Raw genomic sequence first — 15,224 nt, 5'->3', positions numbered from 1 at the left:
GCCTCCCGTCTCACCCAGGGGCCAGCCAGTTCCTCTGCAGGGCCAGCCACAGGGCAGAGAGGCCAAGGCCTTCCCCTGAGAAGACCCTCAGAAGAGCCCTGCTGGGTCAGGCCAAGGAGGGTCCCTCCAGTCCAGCCTCCCGTCTCACCCAGGGGCCAGCCAGTTCCTCTGCAGGGCCAGCCACAGGGCAGAGAGGCCGAGGCCTTGCCCTGAGAAGACCCTCGGAAGAGCCCTGCTGGGTCAGGCCAGGGAGGGTCCCTCCAGTCCAGCCTCCCGTCTCACCCAGGGGCCAGCCAGTTCCTCTGCAGGGCCAGCCACAGGGCAGAGAGGCCGAGGCCTTCCCCTGAGAAGACCCTCAGAAGAGCCCTGCTGGGTCAGGCCAGGGAGGGTCCCTCCAGTCCAGCCTCCCGTCTCACCCAGGGGCCAGCCAGTTCCTCTGCAGGGCCAGCCACAGGGCAGAGAGGCCGAGGCCTTCCCCTGAGAAGACCCTCAGAAGAGCCCTGCTGGGTCAGGCCAGGGAGGGTCCCTCCAGTCCAGCCTCCCGTCTCACCCAGGGGCCAGCCAGTTCCTCTGCAGGGCCAGCCACAGGGCAGAGAGGCCGAGGCCTTCCCCTGAGAAGACCCTCAGAAGAGCCCTGCTGGGTCAGGCCAGGGAGGGTCCCTCCAGTCCAGCCTCCCGTCTCACCCAGGGGCCAGCCAGTTCCTCTGCAGGGCCAGCCACAGGGCAGAGAGGCCGAGGCCTTCCCCTGATAAGGACCTCAGAAGGTCCCTGCTGGGTCAGGCCAGGGAGGGTCCCTCCAGTCCAGCATCCTGTCTCACCCAGGGGCCAGCCAGTTCCTCTGCAGGGCCAGCCACAGGGCACAGAGGCCGTGGCCTTCCCCTGAGAAGACCCTCAGAAGAGCCCTCCTGGGTCAGACCAGGGTCCCTCCAGTCCAGCCTCCCATCTCACCCAGGGGCCAGCCAGTTCATCTGCAGGGCTAGTCACAGGGCAGAGAGGCCAAGGCCGTCCCCTGAGAAGACCCTCAGAAGAGTCCTGCTGGGTCACGCTAGAGGTCCATCCAGAAGAAGTTCCTGATAGAACGGTTCTTCAGTGGAACAGGTTTCCTCGGGAGGTGGTGAATTCTCCCTTGGAAGTTTTTAAGCAGAGGCTAGATAGTCATCTGACAGAGAGGCTGATGTTATGAACTTAGGCAGATTGTAAGTGGGTGGGCTGGAAGGGATTGTGTCCATGCTTGCCTCATATCCTAGGAAATTGCCACTTTGGGGTCGGGAGGTGAATTTCCTCCAGGCCAAACTGGCCAGGGATTCTGGGGGGTTTTTTGAGGGTGGGGGCATCAATGGGCATGGAACTGGGGTCATTGTGGCTGGGCAGGTAGTTGCGCATTTCCTGCATTCTGCAGGGGGATGGTCTAGATGGCCCTGGAGATCCCTTCCAACTATATAATTATATGATTCTAACATATGTAAGTACGAAACGCAACCCAATGAATGGTGTGGGGAAAATTGTCATCTGCATTGTGTTTGAATGTGAAAACAAAACAGTGATCTTCTTAAACCAGGAAGAAGATTTATTCCGGCGAAGAGGAGAGAAACGGTTCAAGCATGTGTTTAATTTCAGGCCAGGAGCAGGCGCGGTCCTTCCTAAATAGTCAACTGGCACATGAAAGCCATCGGGGTATTACAGAATGCGTCGTTCCACTTTTCGAATTCTGGAAGGCCACAGGGAGACAAGGTCAGAGAGATTCCTGCCCTCCCGTGTATTTTATTTCTCTAGAAGTTTTCCGGTTTTCTAAATCTTGTACGTCCCTCTGAGGGGTGAAGGTGTCTAAGACAGGCATGCACCCCTGGGACCTCTCCTGTCTCACTGTGGGGAGAGAGAATCTCTCTGGGGATGCAAATCTACCAGATCTCTGCTCTTGCTGCAGGAAGGTATGGGTTTCAGGGCTGAATACTGAATGTCAATGTCCTAATCTAGTGGGAATCCACCCGGGACTGAATTTTGTGTCCCATGCTATACTTTCTTATGCTCTGGACCAGGAAAACAGGCCTGCCAGGTATTCCACTTCAGTTGGAGGCCTCATACTGATAGTTGTCCTGCTTGGTGGGCCAGTAGCAGCAAAAGGTGGGAATGGGCGGGTGTGATTGGTTTTGCACCAATGCCCCATCATCTATCACACAACCTGGAAGTGACAATATCGCTTTGGGCAACACGCTAGCATATGCCTGGAAACTCTATGGTTAAACCACAGAGTTTGGGGCAAATACTAGAGTATCCCCTCAATGTAGTGATGTCACTTCTAGGCCATGCAGGAAGTGGGGTCATGGTGTCGGCGTGATGCCCAAAAGGTGAGTGCATAAAACCCCCTCTTTTTGTTTGAAATGTATTTAACTCATATTTTACAGTGGAGGAGCGAGAGGGTTGTGAGTGTCCTGCATAGTGCAGGGGGTTGGGCTAGATGGCCCAGGAGGTCCTTCCAACTCTAGGATTCTATGATTCATTTCTGGGGAGATCCAGTAAAAATATAATGGGAAGATGATACAAGATGACATACCATGTCTCTGAATGTATACGTGCACCAGGTCCGCAGTCAGACATTAGCACTGGCTCAAGAGGGGAAATTGAGAGACCTTCGGACCATTGCAGGTGCAGATCCGTCACCATTAGCAGCAAGGAGGTGTATAAAAGGGACTGGAGAGGGTTCCGTCTTCCCCCCCCCCCAAAAAAAAACAGACCATCCCTTTGGGCTCTTGTTCCTTCTGTCACACGTCTGTTGGAAACACAGGTAACCCATCCTTTTTCCTGTGGGGCCTGTTGTTCATTGTGACTCATGCTGGGTGGGAGCCCTGAATACTAACTAAAAGGGACAGTCCTGACATCTGGGAGAATCTGAAGGTGAGAGTACACTTCCCTTTGCCCTGCCCTGCAGCCAACTGGGGACTGAGCACAGAGAGGCATTCAGGGAAGTTGAGTCATGGATAAAGCAGTTGTCTTCAGATGACCTCTCAGGTCAGGTGGGCCTGAACTTAGGTCCTGATCCCACAGAGTTCTGAGGATGACCCTCAAATACAAAGAAAGAGGTGGATGGAGGGGCCTGTAGCGAGGGGGGACAGGAGTGGCCTAATGCCCCTCCCCAGACCCTTGACAGCCAAAGCCATCAATACTGTCCGGGCCCTTCTCCATGCAGGGTGAAGTATGAGTAGGGGCACCAGTTCCCCCAGTATAGGGGGCTCCCCCACTGCTAGGCTCTGCCCCTTCAGCTGTCAGTCAGCGGGTGAGAGGAATGATCAATAGAAAAAAGAAGGCCCAGGCCACATTGCTGGCTTTCCACAGGAAGTGATGTCATCAGACCACCAGCCTCTGGCTGAGGCTCTGGCATTTGGGCAAAAACTCTATGGTGGAAGCTGGTTTGCCGTAGAGTTTTTGCTCAAATATCTATGTGATGTCAGCAACGTGGCCTAGGCCCTGCTTAGCTTCCACGGTCTGATGTGGCTGGGCCAGGCTGGACCATCCAATTTGAGGCATGAAGGGATGAGGGGGTCCCATTTGCCCTCTTGTGTTGGGAGACCTCCAGCTGCTTGCGTCCCCTGACTGTCTAGGCTGAACAGATTGGCGGACAGAGGAGGGTGCAAATGTCCTCAGGAGAAACATTTAAAAGAAAAATCAGGCCTCAGATAGAGCGCCTGACAATTCCTAGAGCCAGCAATCGCCAAGAACTCTATGGTCATTTGGCTATAGAGTCTTTGCAATATCACCTCCTGGCAGCTCTAGGAATCAAGAGTTAGTCTGTAGTCAGAACTTGTGGCTGAGGATGTTTTCTTCCCCTTGTTGGGACACGTGAAGAAGAAGATCTAGGTTTTTGTACCCTGCTTTATACTGCCCTCTCTTTATCAAGTCCCAAAGTGGTTTACCATCGCCTTCCCTGCCTCTCCCCACAAAAGGCATCCTGTGAGGGAGGTGGGGCTGAGAGAGCTCTGAGAGAACTGGGACTGGCTCAGTGCCACCCAGATGGCTGCATGTGGAGGAGGAGTGGGGAGCTTAGAGGCCACCACTCTGAACCACAATAACAAACTGGCTCTCCACACACATGTGAACACAGGAACACGCGTGTACATATGAAGCTGCCTTAATCAAATCTCCGGTCCATCAAGGCCCATATAGTCTACTCAGAGGGGCAGCAGCTTTCCCAGATCTCCGGCTACCTATTTTCACTGGAGTTGCTGGGGATTGAACCGGGGGATTCCTGCAGGCCAAGCAGAGGCTCTGCCCCTGAGCCACGGCCCCTCCCATCCATGTTGCCAGTTTTGGAGCCCAAATTCCCTGAGCTGCTTCTCACTTTGCTTCCTCGAAATGTAGGCGCAGAAACCACTTTCGTCAATCTTCTTGGGAGCTCCTCCCTCCCAAGCCGTGAACATGGACGTGGACATGTCAGACCACCTCCAGCGCCCTTTCTGGTGAGAAAGCAAGGGGGGGGGGAAGACCTTGGTCAGAGAAGAACGTAACAGCCTGCCAACAGAGGACTTGTCCATGCACATTCTCCATCGCTGGCCTGCCCCAGGAGAGAGTCCCGTCCTCCAGACTTCTTGCAATCCATGTCAGTTGAATGATTCAGGAGGGCTCTTGGCACAGGAAAGAGGGTTGAGCTATGGGGCTCAGTTTCTGCACTGAGATTGGCCTCTTTTTGCACAAACCGGAATTGCCCCTTACTTGCTCTGCAGCAAAGGAATCCTGAGAAAACTGGATTTCATCCTTTTAAGTGGGGTCTAATTCAGGGCTGCCGGTTGTGGAAAGGCATGCAATTGGGTTTTTCCCCACGCCTGTCATTTTGAGTTGTTTGGAAATGCCCCTTTTCCTTATCACCATCTTCTCTCTCTCTCCCCTTCCCTCCCTCTCCTCTGAAAAATATGGCTTTTTAAAAAAAGAGTTGATTGCGTTATAACGCTGTTTCTAGGTTTTTTAAAAAACAGTCCTGCAATCTTGCACAGCAGTGTTATAACGTTATAACCTAGTTTTTTAATTATTATTATTACATTCAGGCCCCTTGGGGGGGAAGGGGAGGAGGCGATCAAGGGCACAGATTGGTGGGATTCAGGGGCACAATGAAAACAAAGGTGCCATTTTGCAAAAGGAAGCAGAAAGAATGGTAGAGTTATATTAAAAACATTATGATGGCGTAAAACCATTTTGATGAACTGTATTGAGCTCAGGAAGAGTATGCAGGCTTTGTGCTTATATGTCCTATTAAAATGGGGATTTTCCCCAGCAAGGCTTCCGATTGGCCACTGGAGAGTGGATTGGCTGAGCAGATTCTAAAACCGCTGCCAGGACAGCACAAGGATCTTCACTGTGGGGCTGAAAGTAAGCCACGGCAGCCATCTTGTGACTGGCTCCACCCCCTGTGGCCACCATTTCCTGATTACTGATTTGTGGCTCTACCTGCTATGCAGTGTCAATATTCCAAAGGAGCCCACAGGCTCAAAATGGCCGGGACCTCTGCTCTCAAGTGTGTGTCTTTGTGTATACACAAATAGCCATGAGTTGCCCCCTGGTAGAGAGCAAAATGTCTCCAAAGGGTGCAGTTCCTGGTGCCAAGGAAGGATCGGGGCCAGTGCCCCTCATAAACCCCTGAGGCCCGGCAGTGAGCCAAGCCCCAGGATTAGGATTTCCCAACCAGATTACTTGAAGGCCCCCCAGTGGTACCATGGCCTGGGGGGGGGGTCAAAATGGCAGCTGGGGACTGCCCTCCCGCTTTATGCCTGCCATTTCTGCCTCTGAGAAAAGAGAAAATAATTTTTTATTTTATTTTTTAAATTCTACCTTGATTTGGGCAGGTTGACCGCCCCCCTCCCTAAGTGGCCAATGATAGGCCTGGAGGGGGGGGGAAGGTAGAGGCCCAGCTATTTAAACCTTTGCTGGCCAAGGCAGTTCTCCAGCTTGGCTGGGGAAGGAAGGAAGGAATCTCAGGTAGTGTTGCCAATCTCCAGGTGGGGCCAGGAGGCCCTCCGTTATTACCTGTGATTTCCAGGATCAATTCACCTGGAGAACATGGCTGCTTTGGAGGGTGGGCTGAATGGCTCCGTACCCTGCTGAGCTCCCTCCCCAGGCTCCTCCCCCAAAACCACCAGGTGTTTCCCAACCCAGACCAGACAACTCTCATCCCAGGTCCGATGCTCACCCGGTGTCGGTCTTGGAGTCCAATCCAGAGTGAATCTGCATCAGGGCTATTGTTCTGAAGATGGGCAGATATTGCCTCTGCCTCAGTTTCCGAAAGAATGGACACCAGGTGGCTGGACTGGCCATACTGCTGGCACTTCATCTGAATCAGGGCAAGAGGGAAAGAAAGGAAAGGACACCCTCTGGCTGACCTGCAGAAAGGACGCTCCGGTCTGCCAGGATGGGCAACTTAGGGAGGGGCCGTGAAGCAGCCTCTGATTGGCATGCAGAAGAGCCCACATTCAAACCCCGGCCTCTCTGCACTAAAAGGACCAGGTGATGTGAAAGTCTCCCGACCCTGAGAGCTGCTGCCAGCCTGAGCAGACAACACTGCCCGTGAGGGCCCAAAGGTCTGATCCGAGTATAGGGCATCTTCTTGGGAGAGTTCCACTCAGGGAGGAGGCCACAGCTCCATGGCTCAGTGGCAGAGCCTCTGCTTGGCATACAGGAGGTCCCAGGTTCAATCCCCGGCATCTCCAGTCAAAGGACCGGGCAGGAGGGGATGGGAAAGACCTTGGCCTGAGACCCTGGCTCAGTGGCAGAGCCTCTGCTTGGCAGGCAGAAGGTCCCAGGTTCAATCTCCGGCATCTCCAGTCAAAGGACCAGGCAGGAGGGGATGGGAGAGACCTTGGCCTGAGACCCTGGCTCAGTCGCAGAGCCTCTGCTTGGCAGACAGAAGGTCCCAGGTTCAATCCCCGGCTTCTCCAGTTAAAAGGACCAGGCAGGAGGGGATGGGAAAGGCCTTGGCCTGAGACCCTGGCTCAGTGGCAGAGCCTCTGCTTGGCATGCAGAAGGTCCCAGGTTCAATCCCTGGCATCTCCAGTTAAAAGGACCAGGCAGGAGGGGAGGGGAAAGACCTTGGCCTGAGACCCTGGCTCAGTGGCAGAGCCTCTGCTTGGCAGGCAGAAGGTCCCAGGTTCAATCCCCGGCATCTCCAGTTAGAAGGACCAGGCAGGAGGGGATGGGAAAGGCCTTGGCCTGAGACCCTGGCTCAGTGGCAGAGCCTCTGCTTGGCAGGCAGACGGTCCCAGGTTCAATCTCCGGCATCTCCAGTGGAATGGACCAGGCAGGAAGGGATGGGAAAGACCTTGGCCTGAGACCCTGGCTCAGTGGCAGAGCCTCTGCTTGGCAGGCAGAAGGTCCCAGGTTCAATCTCCGGCATCTCCAGTCAAAGGACCAGGCAGGAGGGGATGGGAGAGACCTTGACATGAGACCCTGGCTCAGTGGCAGAGCCTCTGCTTGGCAGGCAGAAGGCCCCAGGTTCAATCTCCGGCATCTCCAGTGGAATGGACCAGGCAGGAAGGGATGGGAAAGACCTTGGCCTGAGACCCTGGCTCAGTGGCAGAGCCTCTGCTTGACAGGCAGAAGGTCCCTGGTTCAATCTCCGGCATCTCCAGTGAGAAGGACCAGGCAGGAAGGGATGGGAGAGACCTTGGCCTGAGACCCTGGCTCAGTGGCAGAGCCTCTGCTTGACAGGCAGAAGGTCCCTGGTTCAATCTCCGGCATCTCCAGTGAGAAGGACCAGGCAGGAAGGGATGGGAGAGACCTTGGCCTGAGACACTGGCTCAGGGGCAGAACCTCTGCTTGGCCTGCAGAAGGTTCCTGCTTCAATCCGTGCCATTTCCAGTTTTAAATGGACCAGGCAGGAGGAGATGGGAAAAACATCTTCCTGAAATCCTGGCGAACCATGGAGAAGGGTCAAGGCTCAGTGGCAGAGCCTCTGCTTGGTCTGTGGAAGGCCCCAGGTTTGATTTCCACTTCAAAAAGGACAAGGCAGGAGGTGATGGGAAAGACCCTTGACCTGAATCCCCGGAGAGCCAATGCTGGTCTGGGTCGATAACTTTGACCTTGATGGACCGAGGGTCCGATTGGGTAGAAGGCAGGCTCACATGTGCTCATGGGTGAGGTTCCCAGGGATGCCACACATTCGTTAGAGCCCAGCTCAGAATCCAGCCCATCCATGTGTAAAGGGCAGGTCTTTCTGAGAAGGGCCAATGAGGAATGGTGCAAAATTGGTTGAGCAATGAAGTAGGACCCAGATGGATGGCTGATCAACCCTGGAAGGCTGCTGGCCAGAATACCCCATGTGGGTCAGAAGCCAGGCAGGACCAGCAAGCCCCAAGGAGGTCCAAGGAGGCTCTGCAGAGGCAGGCCACGGCATCCCTTGACACCAGGGATCACCCCAAGTCAGCTGTGAGTTGAGGGTCCTCCCCCCCCCTCCGTGAAAGGACACCTTTGCGATGGGCAAGGCCCCAAGTGGTCATCGGTACCTCGGCCTGTGTCCAGTCTACTTCGGTGAGGTAGACTCCGTAGCAATACTGCTGGAAGCTCATCCATCCAGAGGGGCAACCGAAAGCATCACAGCCTGCCAAGAAAAAGGCAAAGGTTATTCCGGCATCCCCACACAAATTAAGGGAAGAGCAAGATCAAGGATGGGAAAGGTGGGCCAGGCTGCGTGGAGTGGGGAGGCTCTGGCTCCCTAACTGGGATTGAACCGGGGACCTTCTACCGGCCAAGCAGATGCTCTTTGATTAAGCCATAGCTCCTCCCTGCTGTCTACTCAGATGGACAGTGTATCTCCAGGGTCACAAGCAGGAGTCTTTCAGATCTGAAGGTGCCAGTGGATGCTGCCCTACTGAGACACAATCTCCTACTGAGCCCTGCTAATTTCTCCTCTGAGTGCTGATCTGATGGTTTCCCAGGGTATCTTATATTTCAGTCCTTTTCTGATGGAAAAGGAAAGCACAGAGTACTGAAGCAAAAGGCTTCAAAGGAATTGTTGGCTCATAGCTGGCGTGCTGTAAGTCTCCTGCTAGACTTCACTTTTACGAGTCCCACTCTCGGAAACTGAAGAAAAACGGGAGGAAAAAAACGCCAGACAGGGACGTCTATGACGTTCTCCGTGTCTCTATGGCCTTAACCGCGGAGAAGAATATAAACATCTAGAGCAGGGGTAGTCAAACTGCGGCCCTCCAGATGTCCATGGACTACAATTCCCAGGAGCCTCCTGCCAGCGAATGCTGGCAGGGGGCTCCTGGGAATTGTAGTCCATGGACATCTGGAGGGCCGCAGTTTGACTACCCCTGATCTAGAGAATCACTTAAAAGTGGTGTCTCATCCTCCCCCCTTCACCACCCTGGAAACCTTACAGCATTCACCAAGGCAATGCTGGTAAAAAAATCTTCCCGTTTGACGTGTCTTGGCACACACACGCACACAGAGATGTGAAAAGTATCACTGCAGGGTAGTTTGCCGCCTGGAGTTGGCAGGCTGGTCGGACCAGGGGTGGAGGATATCATGGGGTGAACCAGGAACTAAAAGCGACCTCCCTGTGTCACCCAGAGATTATGTAGCACATCACAGATGTTGGGAATGACACTCTGGTTTGTGTACAAAACCTCTGTGATAGAATTAGCTTCTTACCATATTATGCCCCCAAATCAAAGTGTCCCCCAAATCAATGACATCCATAGAATCATAGAGTCATAGAATAATAGAGTTGGAAGGGACCTCTTGGGTCATCTAGTCCAACCCGCTGCACCAGGCAGGACACTCACATCCCAATCGCTCATCTACTGTCCCCTGCCACCCCCTTGGACCTTCACAGAATCAGCCTCTCTGTCAGATGGCTCTCCAGCCTCTGTTTTAAAATGTCCAAAGATGGAGAAACCCACCACCTCCCGGGGAAGCCTGTTTCACTGAGAAACCGTTCTTTCAGGAACTTCTTCTGGATGCCAGGTGACAAACAGAAGAAGAAGAGTTGGTTCTTAGATGCCGCTTTTCTCTACCCGAAGGAGGCTCATAGTGGCTTACATTCGCCTTCCCTTTCCTCTCCCTAAAACAGATACCCTGTGAGGGAGGGGAGGTTGAGAGCCCTAATATTACTGAGGAAGAAGAAGAGTTGGTTCTTATATGCCGCTTTTCTCTACCCAAAGTAGTCTCAAAGCGGCTTCCATTCGCCTTCCCTTTCCTCTCCCCACAACAGACACCCTGTGGGGTGGGTGAGGCTGAGAGAGCCCTGATATCACTGCCCGGTCAGAACAGTTTTATCAGTGCCGTGGCGAGCCCAAGGTCACCCAGCTGGCTGCATGTGTGGGAGTGCAGAATCGAACCCAGCTCCAAGTCCACACTCCTAGCCAGTACACCAAGCTGGCTCTGGATGCCGTGGCTCCCATGGGCAAACCACCTTGGAGACCCCTGGCCTCATTGCCAAAAGAAGCTTCCCTCGGCTAAATATAGAATCGTGAGTCTATCCAAGCCCACTGGTGGGAGCTGCAGGGCTGAGCTGGGACTTACCTTGCAGCAAGAAGTGGCTGGCCAGGAGGCCAAAGAGGTAGGGGGCCGCCCCCACCTGCATCTGTGAAGAGAGAACAGAAGGACAGGGAAGGGCTGGCATGGCCAAACCCAAGGAGACTCAAAGCAGAATACTAGAATAGCAACAGAAGCCCATCTCTGATACAGACATTCCCTGTTTCTTGAGGGCCCTAATAAGAGAAAACACACCAAGGAAATTATTGGCAGCCTTTGGAAGAAAGCTAATGGCTGATAAAAAGACATCTTCATCCACTGATTTACTTTGGTACTGACTTTGCCGCTTTTATTGGCTGCTGTACATATTTCATAGGTGTTGAGAACTGGCATGTGTTACAACCAGGCCTTGGAAGAAGGCCCTACAAGGGCCAAAACACGTGAATTTTTGGGCTCATATAGTGAATAGCACACTGTTTTACAGTAGCTGGTGGCCTATATATAAAGTAAAGGTAAAGGTATCCCCTGTGCAAGCACCAAGTCATGTCTGACCCTTGGGGTGACGCCCTCTAGCGTTTTCATGGCAGACTCAATATGGGGTGGTTTGCCAGTGCCTTCCCCAGTCATTACCGTTTACCCCCCAGCAGCAAGCTGGGTACTCATTTTACCGACCTCGGAAGGATGGAAGGCTGAGTCAACCTTGAGCCGGCTGCTGGGATTGAACTCCCAGCCTCATGGGCAGAGCTTTCAGATGGCTGCCTTACCACTCTGCGCCACAAGAGGCTCTTGGCCTATATATATGGTGGCATAAATATATATATGTTTTTAACTCCGAAAGCTTTTTAGATTGTGCACCATAAAAGTTATATAATTTTAACATTAATACAGACATTCAAACTTTGAAGGTCCTGACTGTTACCAACTGAGCTCCAGTTCCAGTTTTTCCCCCCTTTCGGTTTTTGTCCCTGAAACGGGTCTGTCTGAAATAACAGGGGGGGGGGAGGGGAAATCATTAGCAGCCAGTTATTAAAATGGGCAAAAAAAGGCTTGCAAAAAGAAGTATTTCTCTTCATTGTCCATTTCCTCTTTCCCAGTCTCCTCAGCCCTTCCTGTTATAACTATTCTTGCTCCAAACAGCAAATGTGCCACCTATGCCAAAAAAAACTTCTACAAGATATATTAAGGCATGGACCCCCTTCTCCCCGGGGCAGGGTCCAGAAATGCCATCTGTGGAACCCTCCCCAGGTGTATGACCCACCCTGGATGGACAGGATTAAAGGGACATCTACGCCAGGGGTAGTCAAACTGCGGCCCTCCAGATGTCCATGGACTACAATTCCCAGGAGCCCCTGCCAGCATTCGCTGGCAGGGGCTCATGGGAATTGTAGTCCATGGACATCTGGAGGGCCGCAGTTTGGCTACCCCTGATCTACGCTGATCTGGCTGGAAGAGCTACTGGGCTGCAGGAATTACGCCATCATCTTTCTCTTATTGTTATTTCTGGGAGGGTTTTTTTTGTATAATTAAGGGTTTCATGGGCTTTTATATGCTGTGTTTTTATTGGTCATGAGGGGCGGTGGTACAGACGCCTGAAAATAAGTAAATAAGTAAGTAAGTAAGTAAGTAAATAGGTCGACTTCCAGGATATTTTTCTCAAGAATTTTCTAGCCATCTGCAAACTGCCACACTGCTGGAAAACGCATGCGCCTTTTCTATAGATCACTGAAACCTGCCAGGCCAAAACACCCCCCAGCCATGAAGCCCTCCATCATATCTCTCCCAGAGAGAGGAATCCGTTCACCTTTTTAAACTGCTGTGAATATAACAAAACAAATAAGCAGCTCTCAAGTGGCGTGCAGAGCAAAAGAAGAGGTGGGTTTCTGCACCCCTCGTTTCACTACCCAAAGGAGCCTCAGAGTGGCTTACGGAAACTTTGACCTTCCTCTCCCCACAGCAGACACCCTGTAAGGTTGGTGAGCATGAGAGAGCTCCGAGAGAACTGTGACTGGTCCAAGGTCACCCGGCCTGGAGGCCTTGCACATTCTGCCAGAAGTCACCCTGTTTTATGCCAGGGTTCTGCTTTGGTCTGTGCAGAAGGTCAATAGACTGGGTTGGGTAATAATCAGTATCATCCATTAAATGCAGATTTGCTAGGAGCATTTTCCACCCTACGGTCTTCAACTTCCAGATGGGGCCTGAAGGTCTCCCAGGATTACAACTGCTCTCTAGAGCAGGGGTAGTTAAACTGCGGCCCTCCAGATGTCCATGGACTACAATTCCCATGAGCCCTTGCCAGCGTTTGCTGGCAGGGGCTCATGGGAATTGTAGTCCATGGACATCTGGAGGGCCGTAGTTTGGCTACCCCTGCTCCAGAGTATGGATAACAGTTCTCCTGGAGAAAATAGCAGCTTCCAGAGGCAGACTCTACAGTATACTCAAGATTTCGGTGAAATCCACAGACTCCCCTGCTTTGCCTCCAAATTTCTAGGAATTCTTCAGGCCAGAGTTGGCACCCTTGCCCATCCCTTAGCACCCTTGCAGGAACAGCCAAATCCACGGTGACGCTCACTCACCACCTGTCTGGCTGCCACCGCTGGACTTGTCAAAGTGGTGGCAATTTCTCTCTGCCTTGTACTTATTCACTTTAAGGGCAGGGGGCAGGGAAATGTCAACTGAACATTATCATTCAATCTAAAAGCACAAGATGTGAAAACTGCTAAGAGCAAGCAGTGACTCCCAGGAAACACAGAGCAGCTGGACAGCAAGAGGGCTACGGGGCTTGGGGGAGTGCCAGGTTCAAATCTCCCCTCTGTCAGGACATTTATTGAAGAGCATAGAATCATAGACTCATAGAATCACAGAATCATAGAGTTGGAAGGGGCCATAGAGGCCATCTAGTCCAACCCCCTGCTCAACGCAGGATCAGCCCTAAGCATCCTAAAGCATCCAAGAAAAGTGTGTGTCCACAAGTGTGTAGCATATCCCTCTGCCCGGCAGGCCCTTCTATATCTGGTGCACCTGCCCCATAGCTCCAATGAATCCTCCCCCTAGAATCACAGCCAGTTGGGCCCAGGCATTAAATGGGGCCTGGGGGGCTGGGAATGTGTGAGAACACGGAAGGACGACTTCTGCCATCCAGACAAGCCTCCCAGTTTGGACAAATATCAGACAGTAATATTTTCCTTGGAAAACAGTGAGGGACAGCTTGGAAATAGCCATGGAACTCTGTTCTTACTACGAGAATGGTGGACAAACTATTGTATGCTCAGAATTGGAAAACTCTGAGGATGCCCACAGTAGAGGACTGGTTGTTGCAGATGCTGGGATTTGCAGAGACAAAGCAAGAACACCAGCTTGGTGTAGCGGTTAGGAGCGCGGACTTCTAATCTGGAAAGCCAGGTTTGATTCCCTGCTCCTCCTCCACATGCAACCAGCTGGATGACCTTGGGCTCCCCACAGCACTGAGAAAGCTGTTCTGACCAAGCAGGAATATCAGGGCTCTCTCGGCCTCACCCACCCCACAGGGTGTCTGTTGTGGGGAGAGGAATGGGAAGGCGATTGGAAGCTGCTTTGAGACTCCTTTGGGGAGAGAAAAGCAGCATATAAGAACCAATCATCATCATCCTCATCATCAACATCATTATTATTATTATCATTATTATTCAGTAATATCAGGGCTCTCTCAGCCTCACCCACCCCACAGGGTGTCTGTTGTGGGGAGAGGAAAGGGAAGGCGATTGGAAGCCGCTTTGAGCCTCCTTCGGGTACAGAAAAGCCGCATATAAGACCCAACTCTTCTTCTTCTTCAGTGATCTCAGGGCTCTCTCAGCCTCCCCTCCCTCGCAGGGTGTCTGTTGTGGGGAGTGGAAAGGGAAGGCGGTTGTAAGCCGCTTTGAGCCTCCTTCGGGTAGGGAAAAGCGGCATATAAGAACCAATCATCATCATCATCATCATCATTATTATTATAACTAGTAGTAGAGCCCGCTGAAGCCAAAATTCAGCGGGCGCTAGGGGCCTGGGGAGCTTTTTTTCCCCCCCCCCCATCTTGAAAAAAGCTCCCCAGGCCCCGGATCGCCTTCCCTGCAGCCTGGGGAGCTTTCCGCCCCCCCCCCCCCGATCCAGCAAAAAGCTCCCCAGGCTCCGGGGAAGGCGCTCCGCGGCTCTGCGAGCCGCGGTTCGCCTTCCCTGCAGCCTGGGGAGCTTTTTTCTCCCCCCCCCCGATCCAGCAAAAAGCTCCCCAGGCTCCGGAGAAGGCGCTGAGCAGCCAAGCGAGCCGGCCAGCAGCCTCCCCGGGGTCTTGGGAGCCGTTGCTGTTTCGAAGTCAGGGGCCAAAGAGCATACCTTCGCTGTCGGCGGCCAGCAGAGCAATGGCCGCTGGAGCGAAGGTAAGCTCTGGTGGGGGGTAGGGCGGGTTGGGAGGCGCTTTGCGCCTCCCAATTGGTTATAGTCTGGGAAAACAGCCAATCAGCAGCCGAGCTGTGCGCGGCTGCTGATTGGCAGTTTGGGGCTGGACTGACAAGCAGAGGGCCCAATCGGGAGGCGCTTCGCGCCTCCCAATTGGGCCCTCTGCTTGTCAGTCCAGGGGAAGGGGCTTATCGGCACCCTTCCTCATCCCGGACAGGGCCTGCCCTCGGGGCCCTTACTGTTTTATTTCTTCCGCTCTGCCAGGAGCGGTTAAAGATTATTATTAACATTATTATTATTCAGTAATATCTGAGCTCTTTCAGCCCCACCTGCCTCACAGGGTGTCTGTTGTGGGGAGAGGA

General features: G+C 53.1%; 2 protein-coding genes across 2 annotated transcripts in view; one reads left to right on the top strand and one right to left on the bottom strand.

The window, feature by feature from the left end:
* The window catches only part of LOC143838714 (lithostathine-like), a 228,311-nt gene that overhangs the window by 128,169 nt on the left and 84,918 nt on the right, over nt 1-15,224 (top strand). The gene's annotated exons all lie outside the window — the stretch shown is intronic.
* On the bottom strand, nt 1,547-11,443 carry LOC143838710 (regenerating islet-derived protein 4-like). Its single transcript, XM_077340478.1, has 6 exons — nt 11,349-11,443; nt 10,507-10,567; nt 8,481-8,575; nt 6,173-6,313; nt 4,334-4,448; nt 1,547-1,708 (listed from the first exon to the last, which is right to left on the bottom strand). The coding sequence occupies exons 2-6, from the start codon at nt 10,565-10,567 to the stop codon at nt 1,641-1,643; spliced, it is 480 nt and encodes a 159-aa protein (XP_077196593.1). The 5' UTR covers nt 11,349-11,443; the 3' UTR covers nt 1,547-1,640.

The sequence above is a fragment of the Paroedura picta genome, chromosome 5 (assembly GCF_049243985.1).
Source record: "Paroedura picta isolate Pp20150507F chromosome 5, Ppicta_v3.0, whole genome shotgun sequence".
Classification (NCBI taxonomy): Eukaryota; Metazoa; Chordata; class Lepidosauria; order Squamata; family Gekkonidae; genus Paroedura; species Paroedura picta.
This window is presented reverse-complemented; position numbering and strand designations above follow the sequence as displayed.

Bases quoted from the DNA above. Each gene is read 5' to 3' on its own strand.
- LOC143838710 (XM_077340478.1), bottom strand. From the start codon at position 10,567: ATGCAGGTGGGGGCGGCCCCCTACCTCTTTGGCCTCCTGGCCAGCCAC. The intron at 4,449-6,172 runs GTGAGCATCGGA...CTTTCTCACCAG, and splicing joins GACTCCAAGACCGACACCGG to AAAGGGCGCTGGAGGTGGTC. The intron at 1,709-4,333 runs GTGAGAAGCAGC...GTGGCCTTCCAG, and splicing joins CTACATTTCGAGGAAGCAAA to AATTCGAAAAGTGGAACGAC.